The sequence below is a fragment of the Lactuca virosa genome, chromosome 9, assembly GCF_052849685.1.
Source record: "Lactuca virosa cultivar CGN04683 chromosome 9, Lactuca_virosa_CGN04683_v6, whole genome shotgun sequence".
Classification (NCBI taxonomy): Eukaryota; Viridiplantae; Streptophyta; class Magnoliopsida; order Asterales; family Asteraceae; genus Lactuca; species Lactuca virosa.
This window is the reverse complement of record NC_136434.1, coordinates 34,337,045-34,346,444: the sequence shown is the minus strand read 5'-3', so window position 1 is coordinate 34,346,444 and position 9,400 is coordinate 34,337,045. Positions and strand designations below refer to the sequence as shown.

General features: G+C 34.6%; 1 protein-coding gene across 2 annotated transcripts; it reads left to right on the top strand.

Moving 5' to 3' along the window:
• The first annotated feature begins 3,293 nt into the window (after positions 1–3,293).
• On the top strand, positions 3,294–8,234 carry LOC145136797 (uncharacterized). Of its 2 annotated transcripts, none has more exons than XM_079070917.1 (15): positions 3,294–3,891; positions 4,592–4,985; positions 5,061–5,359; positions 5,448–5,658; positions 5,756–5,934; positions 6,015–6,209; positions 6,299–6,493; positions 6,565–6,615; positions 6,684–6,818; positions 6,897–6,965; positions 7,054–7,161; positions 7,286–7,468; positions 7,579–7,707; positions 7,783–7,886; positions 7,958–8,234. In XM_079070917.1, the coding sequence occupies exons 1-15, from the start codon at positions 3,412–3,414 to the stop codon at positions 7,971–7,973; spliced, it is 2,748 nt and encodes a 915-aa protein (XP_078927043.1). In that variant the 5' UTR covers positions 3,294–3,411; the 3' UTR covers positions 7,974–8,234. The 2 variants fall into 2 exon arrangements, with proteins under 2 accessions (XP_078927043.1, XP_078927042.1); XM_079070916.1 differs by having other exon boundaries at positions 5,750–5,934.
• The last annotated feature ends 1,166 nt before the right edge of the window (positions 8,235–9,400 follow it).

The window sequence follows — 9,400 nt, the reverse complement described above, 5'->3', positions numbered from 1 at the left end:
GTTTATCAGCATTAAAGTTGGTGAGTACATAAGCATTTTAGTGTCATTATTTGTATGAAAATGTTTGTAACTGTTTAATTGTAAAAGCTTGTAAATGTTTGTAGTCAAGTTGTAAGTGTTCACTTTTAGTAAAATGTTCGTTGTAAAAGTTTGTAAAACTGTATGTAAAATGTTCGTATCATCCTAGAAAATCCCATATTTTCTACTAAAACTGTAGTCTTCTACCAAGACTCAACGTTCGGTTTGTTTGTTTGTAAAAGTATGTATCTTTCCCAAGTTTAACTATCATTATCAAATATAGTTTGTACATTATCGTTTATCTACAAAACGTTTCAAGGAAGATGTATCAGGGAAAATATTATAGAACTGTAGTTTTGTATATGTAAACTACTTTAATACTGCTTACCTTAAAGCCAGTGAATTATAAGGTAAGGTGAGATTTGTAACCATACTGATTGACGGCTGAAGAAACACGACGATGAAAGACGTCGAAATAAATGTGACATTTGTCACCCCATCGACTTGGTCGGCCTAGGACTGTAGCTAACAGTCAGGGTGCGAGATAGTCTGTCCTGTATATATCTATACACACAATGCCCGCTCTCCCTCCAGGAGACTCTGGTTACCAACATGACAACGGTGGAATCCGCATCATGTAGAAGTAAATCTCATATTCTAATTGTTATGTTTGTATATGTTCCTTCTGTTTACTAGTAAATGTATATGTATATGTTCTCTTCTTTATATATGTATATGTATATGTTCTCTTCTTTGTATTTGTATATGTATATGTTCTTGTTTATTCCTCACAATAGTACGTTCTGACTCATGTATAAACTGACTCTTTGTATGACTCATAGTATTTAGAATTTCTGAGTAGTATCTTCCTAAACTATACCTATTATAGTTTATTAGTAGAATTGTTTGTATAACTGAATGTATTGAACTGGGATAAAAGCTATTATGTCTTATACATATATACATAATATATAACTAAGGATCAAACGACACTCGGACAAACAATAGGGTACTCCAAGTCCACAACCAAACAAGGAACATGAAATAGAGTGTATTATCAGTCCTAAGTCCTTCAAACCTTACTTATATAACTATATGTGCATTAGACATGGTTTTGACAATATATAAGTTTAAAAGAATTGAAAGTAATGATTTGGTAAATAAGACTAAGTTTTATAAAGGGTTTAACATGTAAAAGCGTTTGATAATCATTTTGAAGTAGTTTTGTTGACAAAACAGTTAAAAGCATAGTAATTCCATTGTTTGCTAGTTATTAAGCACATGTGATTGATATAATAACTAATATGTTTCAACTTGTATTCCCCCCATAAAAGCATTTAAAAACATTTAAGAGGTTAATTTAGGGGTATGAACTCACCTGTAGTGGGTGTCTTGGATGAAAGTGTTGGACAAGGTGCTAGGTGTCAAGTGAAGACTTGAACACACACAATGATCCTATTAACATATAAAGACATATATGCGTATCTAATTAGTGATTATAACACTAATTAAGTAAGTATAAACATCCTAAAACGTGGAAAACACTTTGGTTTAAGTGTTAGAAGGTCATTGGGTTGCATCAAAGGGGTGTAAGGCATTGCCTTGGAGTTCACGGCCTAAGGACCAACTCCCATGGAGTTTACAGCCTAGGGTTTACGGCCCTAGTGGGTTTACGGTCGTAAACCCATGGTAACCCTTACCAATTCGTATTTTAAGGTCCTTAGCTCGTTTGTGAGGGGTTCTAGTCCAACATCCAAGCCCTAGGAAGGAGTTTATCGCAACTTTGCACCCTTTAATAGAGTTTATGACATTGGGAGATGCCCTGGCCGTAAACCCCTTCCTTTCCAGCTTTCTTGATGAATCTAAGGTGTAAACTAGTTTATTCTAGTATATAACAAGCTAAGACAATATTACTTACAATATAGAAGCTTGTTTGGGTGTTTAAGGTCCAAGAACACTAGTGTGTGTTCTTGGTGTTCTTGGTGAAATGAAGAACACTTGAAGATCTATGAAAAAGAGAAGATTTCATGGATGAAATCATGTATAACCACTAGATGAAGTGTTATAACAACAAATCAAGAGAAGAAACACTTACATTTTGGAAGATTGGAAGGAAGATTTTTATGATACTTGAGAGAGAATGCTGATGTTCTTGAGATTGGAAGTGAGAAATGAGGGGAATGAGGAGTAAACTCATGCTTTAAGCATGAGTTCACGGCTACAAGGGAGTTCACGGCCGAAACTTCAAATGTTTGGCCGTGAACACCTAATTAAGGTGTTAATTGTTTTATTGTTACACCATAATCCTAGAAAATACTTCCTTTTATTCGTTCGTTTGAAGAATTGATATTAAAAACACCCAAACGGACTTTAAATCGGGCTAAAAATTAGCAGAAATGTGTTTGAGTTTTATTTGAAGTGCTTGACTGTAGGGTTTGTACAAATGGAAATTTCGGGTTGTCACACTACGCATTCTATCAAACACTTGGTGTGCCAAATTGGATTGGACACTTTAGATACTTGACATGGATTATCAGACAAGAGTAATTCCTAATTAGTCGATATATTAGCAGAAACTGCTCATTGGATCGTAGGTTTTTTAAGTTCAAAATAGAAATCAACAGGAAAAAGAAGGAAATTTAGACATGAAGAGTTCTAGTAGCAAACTCAACTCCAATCCAATTTAGCAAACTAACATGAAGAAGATGAGGTATTCGGGCCTATAAGAAGAAGAATCCACCGATTAACCTGAAGTATGAAGCAATGATTATCTTAAAGTTGATACAAACAACAACTAAACCGAGTAAAATGAGAAAGATGTGACGATGGTGAAAGCGAAGAGCGTAATTGTGTAAAGGGGAATTCCTGATTTCAGAAAATTGAAAGCGAAGAGCATAATTGATGGTACCAGAAGATGTATGTGGCTAGAAAAAAGATGGATGTGGATAATTTCCGAGATTTAGGGATATCTACCATGATTTCAAAATTTGAATCTAAAAATCTAATTTAGGAAGTAACAGTAGATATGAAGGATTAGGGGAGAAGAATACAGAAATGTTATTTTCGGAACTTCACATAGAAACTTTCAGCGGGAAAATTCGATTGGGAGGGGTTAATAGAATGACACGTGACAAAATTGTTTTTATTTATTAGATTAGGAGATAATAAAGGTGTTTAGTTGATTTTTTGTTAGTGGGGCACGTGACCCCTCTCTAAATCCGCCATGCTTATATCGTTTGTGTACGCTATATATATAAAGAGAGGGAGTCTGTGTTAGGGTAAGGTCAAAGTATCTTCCGATATAATATTTGTTCTCTCGTCTCTCTCAAACCTGCAATTAGGGTTTCGTCCGTCTTTCTCGATTTCGTATCTTTTTCCCAAATCGTTTTTTTGATGGAAAATGAAACGCGCAGTACGAGCAAGGAAAAACGACGGCCACAATCTGATGATATATGCGACCAAGTCGTAGGCCGTTACGGCAAATCCGTCGCACCTCATCACGTCAAACTCTGCGAAATTGCTATGCGTACCCGCAAATCCCTAAGATCTGGATATCGGCTCACGACTCCCCACTCTTACCTCGAAAATATCATTCACGCCCTATCTGGAAACTATGACGCCGGTGCAGATTCAGTGTCTGCGATGTGTTTGTTTTTGGAGTTTGTGTTGCGTCGGGTTCCTAAGGAGTTTATAACCAAGTCCGAGGCGACTAAGTCTATGAAGATTGTAGTTAAAGCTTTGCAGGCGACGAGTGATAGCACTTTGGTCGAGTGTTTGGCTTGGTTGCTGGAGTTGTGTGACTTGGACAATTGGGAATCTATAAAATTAGGCGTCCAGGCGCTTATCTACTATTCAAGTCATACACGGCTGGAGGTATTTAATTGTTCTAGCTATTCCAACTCTCTGTGCTACATTTTAAAAATGGTTTTAGTAGTAGATATATTCATGGAGTGTTTACCCCTATATCTCTACTAAAACTAATAGTCTTCAAGGTTTACAGCTTGAGCAAGGCTGAAATATTATAAGTGATAGGATGCCAATAAGTTGTTGAATCAAAATGCAACCATCAAACAATTCAGAGGAAATCGATACTTTTTGAGGTCTATACAATTTGAAAAATGCATGCGTTCTTCATAGCAAAAAGAACAATTATCCTATCACATTAGAATTTTTGAAGCAAAGTGACAAAAATAATGAAAACCACACAAACATGAAGTTGGATAAACTTAACAATTATACAAAATTTTCCTAATTTACTAAACTAAAAGTTAAATCATGAAGAAAATCAAATCAATAACAAATGTTAATAATCACAATGGGCTAAATGTCAAATTTTTACTTGTTATGGTATGAATTTACATTTCATACAAAAGTCATATGAAATAGTTTTATACATTTATAGTCATAAACACACACAATCATATACATACACATTGTATTGCTTGTTGATGTGCTCTTATATATCTACAGAAACTAACATTTTGTAAAATATTAAGATTTGCTTCTCTTTCAACAAATAATTGCCTATAAATGTATGATACTCGATCAGAAATAGTTTATTCTGTTGTTGCAGGTTAGAAAATCTGCTCAGATTTGTGCTGTGAAGGTCTTCCGTTCTTTTGAATCCGAAAAGGTCAAAGAATGTGCAAGTGAATTGGTACTACAAATGTTCACTTCCCATGTGTCTTTACCCATAGACGAATCGGATACAATAGATCCATGCATTCTTCACATGATGGATATGATGAGATTCCTAATACCTGATTTACCACCAAATTTCGCATCAAAAGCAATTCGAGCATTACCTATAGGAGCCAAGTCCTCAATGGTGATGAGGCGTATTTTAGATTTCATGGAGATTCTACTCGAATACTTTGAAGATGAATCCGAGCTTACACCGATAGATACCGTGATAATAACAAAAAAGTGGATTAGCGAATATTCCTTAATCATTTGTCGTATAGCAGGTAGACATATATGATATAATATATTTCCTTGATATGATTAGTTATATGACTATATTATTTTGCATGTGCTTTTAGGTCTTCTGACATCTGATCATGCTACTGCTACAAGGGCTTCAAGTATTCTAAAAGAAAAGTTGGGACGTGTATTTATCTTTGAAGATCAAAACATTGTTGCACCGAAGGAAACAAAAATGGTGGTAAACATATGCGATGCACTTTTAGAAGTTCTCAGTACTCATGCAAACGAGCATTCTTTACCTGTCATTGCTGGTTTATTTCAAAATATCGGGAACAAGTCCATTGTCTACATGCACAAGATACTTCTAAAGCTTGCTGAATTTATGACAAAAGCATCTGGTGATGTAAAAAGACATGTAAGTTTTTCTTTCAAGTACATTTATGTCTTGCATGTTTCTTTTTTTTAAACATATATAATGACTTTTGATATATTTGATATTACAGGTTCAAGAGTGTATCGGGTGTGCGGTAATTGTTATGAAGCCAGAAAAAGTACATGAATTCTTTCCTATTTCCGTTGATCCCGATGAACTTACTTACACAAACACATGGTTGATACCTATTTATAGGGATCATGTTGTTCTGTCATCCTTGGGGTTCTTTATTAGAACAATAGTCCCTCTCTCCGAATCTTTCATGGAAGCATGCAAAAAAGGTTGACGTACCCCCTCGCCTCAAAACATACAAATTCTTAACATTTTATCATCATCATGACATAATAAAATTTTGTTTTTCTTTCTTGCAAGTTGAAGAAAACTCAGAAATCAGAAAACAATTTGAGTCTCATGCACGAGGTTGTTTGGGATTACTGCCTGCTTTTTGTCGCTATCCAACTGACGTGCGTGAAAGTTTTGGATCCTTAGCAGATCACATGATTAAATGGCTAAAAAAGGATGTGTTTATGATCGAGCATATTGGCATAGCTTTGCAGGTAATACTTGTTTTTAATGTACAATTTGTTTTTGTAGATGGTTTTGTTTTACTAGTTTTGCTTGCCTTTTTTGTTTGTAGTATCTTGTCAAGGGAAACAAAGGCCTTCCTTTTCTCTCTGGTGAGGAACTTTTCAAAGATTGGGGGATTGAATATGGAAAAAAAGTCGAAATGGAAAACATGAAGGCCATGTTACCATGGTTAGAGGAGTTTTTGAAAGCTTTTATCCAAGTTTTCTTTCAATTCTCCCCTGAGAAACCTCCTGCTTTTGTAAAGGTCATGATAGTAACTTCATCGCTTGGGTAATTTTATTTATAACTTGGTTTCTGACTTTATTATATATTAATTATACTATGCATTTACAGGACACGATTAGATGCTTGACACTTGCTATTAAATCTTCAAAAGTAAAAGTGATTTTCCGTTCGTCACTTAAGAATGTTTCTGTAGATGAAGGTAGACCTTTAAATTTGATACTGGAACTTGCATCATTGTTTGTTGAGGCAACTGGAGTTGATTCCGATGATATTATATACAATTCCATCGAAGAGTGTTTGAAGGTTTGTTTGTTTATTTGATGTTTTTTTTTTTTGGGTAGAATCAAATCATACTTATTTTTGTTTTTATGCAGGAAGGGGTAGAGGATGGGGATGCATATGCTGCGCTTTACAAAATCTTGGTGGTAAGAACCAATACTACTTACTCTCACCCCATGAAATTTAATTGTCACATAACATTTTTGTTTTTCAGGAATCTTCCGACTTCAGATCTTCAAAGTTTAAGCAAGTTATCGATTTATTACTTGGTTTGAAACCCCCTAAGGATATAACTTCACTTAGATGGCGGTTTTTGTGCTTCAAGATCTTGTTAGTTCACTCAATGGAGGTTGGTTATATTCTGTTCTAGTATTATTTATTTCTATACCGTGTGAATTCGCTCTTTGCTAATAATGAATTTCTGTAGATATTTCATGCTGGAAAGAACATTTATGGTATTCATATGCTGTATGAAATCATAGTGAGGCCACGAGATGTAAGATCTTTAAGCAACTTACTTGTTTCATTTCATTAAGTTCTTTTTCTTATAGTTGTATTGTTTGTATAATCTACTTTTGATCTAGAAAAAAAGTAAAAAGGTGGCAGGCGAGATCCTTGTAGAGACAAGTACCATCTTAAAAAAAGAACCATCTCCATCAAAACCAGGAAATTATCAAGTATTCATCAGCATGGTATTTTTACCACTCAATATATATATATATATATATATATATATATATATTCTATTAAATAAATTATTTCTTTATTAGTTCCTGAAATGAAAACATTCTTTTATTTATATTTTTAACTTTGCAGATAATGTTGTTACTCTTTTGGAGTCCTTATCACGGAAAAGCTCCTTCTCACGTAAAAGCTGATGCAGTCTCTGCGTTATCTCTACTTGTATCTGATGACCCACAAATCTGCCTTCTGATGCCAGATGTTGTGCCATCAATCCTTGGATTGCTGGATAAGGAAGACAACATACAAGTTGTAAAAGTAGGTTGTTGTTGTTGTTGTGTTTTTTTTTTTTTTTTTTTTTTTTTTTAAGTCTTAGATGTGTTTCTTCTACTATTCATGAATTTGTTTATATATATATATGGTCACAGGGGGTTTTATGGTTCATAGAGAACATAGTTGTCAATCTTCCGGTGAGAAAATTGCATGACTTGCATGCTGCTATTTTTCGTGGGCTTTATCCATGGTCGGATGCTTCTCTACATGATATCAAATCAAAGGTATGTGTTAAATTATGTATGTATGTATGTATGTATGTATGTACTTATATGTTCACGTGTTTGCAATAATTACAGGTGGATGCCATTTTAATGATTATTAAACATAAAATTAGTATATTTATGCACCCACTATCACCGGAAGAAGAAGAAGAAGAAGAATACATGATATCAAATCAAAGGTATGTGTTAAATTATGTATGTATGTATGTATGTATGTACTTATATGTTCACGTGTTTGCAATAATTACAGGTGGATGCCATTTTGAAGATTATTGAACATAAAATTAGTATCTTTATGCACCCACTATCACCGGAAGAAGAAGAAGAAGAAGAAGAAGAAGAAGAAGAAGAAGAAGAGATGTTTATGGAGTAAATTTACTGTAAATCTATTTGTAAAATTTTGAGTTTTTCTCAAATAGTACAACCCTAAAAAATTTGTGCAGCCCATGATTTTTCTTCCCTGGTCCGCAACTGAAAACTATGTTGATGTTCTATGACCATGACCATTTAAAAGTGTGCCAAATAAATGCCACATGGACGCAATATCATCTGGGGATGAGCAGAACCGGGTACCCGTCTATTTTAGCCGGAACCGGAACCACTCCCGGAACCGGCGGTTCATAGGTTTTGGGTATTGGAACAGGAACCGCCTACACCGGTTCCTAGAAAATTGGAACCGCTCCCGGAACCGGTGGAACCGGTTCCAGGTACCCGGCTTCATGATAATTTACACCTTTTATTGTATACATTTCATTGAAATAAACTTTTATAAACAATAGGAGACTACGACTACAATATAGAAAAATAATCATAAAAACTTGATCTGAAAACACCATCCCAGCACAATTGGAATTTAGCGAGTAATATAACAAAATGACAATTTTCAACAATAACAAAAGTCAAAACAGCAAACAGCCAAACAACATTCTGCAAGTTTTAAAACAGCATAAAAACAGTAAAACAGCCACAGCATCAACAGGAAACAATAAACAGCAAAACAACAGCAGCAAAACAGCACCGGCAGCAAAGCAAAAAACAGAAAACAGCAAGCCAAACAGCAACAGCAGCAAACATCAAACAGCAACATCCCAACATCAAAAACAGCAACTACTAATTCCCTCCACGTGTATCTTCCATATTGCGACTGATTTCTGCAATGGAATTAAACAAAAAAAATTCAAATTAGAATATTAAATATTATACAAGAAACATAAAATAAAAGAATAAATAAAAGTGTATCTTCCATATTACCTTCCTCATATTTTTCCACATCTTCCAATAACTGTTCAAGGTCAATACAAACATTTGATGCCCTCAACTGAGTACAAATCAAAGCTTCCACCGTCTTTGGAAGCAAACTACTACGAAAGTCATCCACCACACGACCGGATGTACTAAAAGTGGACTCACTAGCAACCGTAGAAACCGGAATGGCTAGAATGTCCTTTGCCATTGATGCCACCACCTTGTATGTTGTGCATTTGTCACTCCACCACTTTAAAATATCAATTGTTTCACTACTCATTTTTTCAGGTGGAGCATCAAGATATTCCTCAAATTTAAATTTTTCCATAACATCTTAAACATCATTTTTATAGAACTCATCATATATTTTTCTCATTTGCTTATTCTTAACCACACCAACAAAATTTTGACCATCATTATCATTTGTATTGAAAGAACTAGAACCATC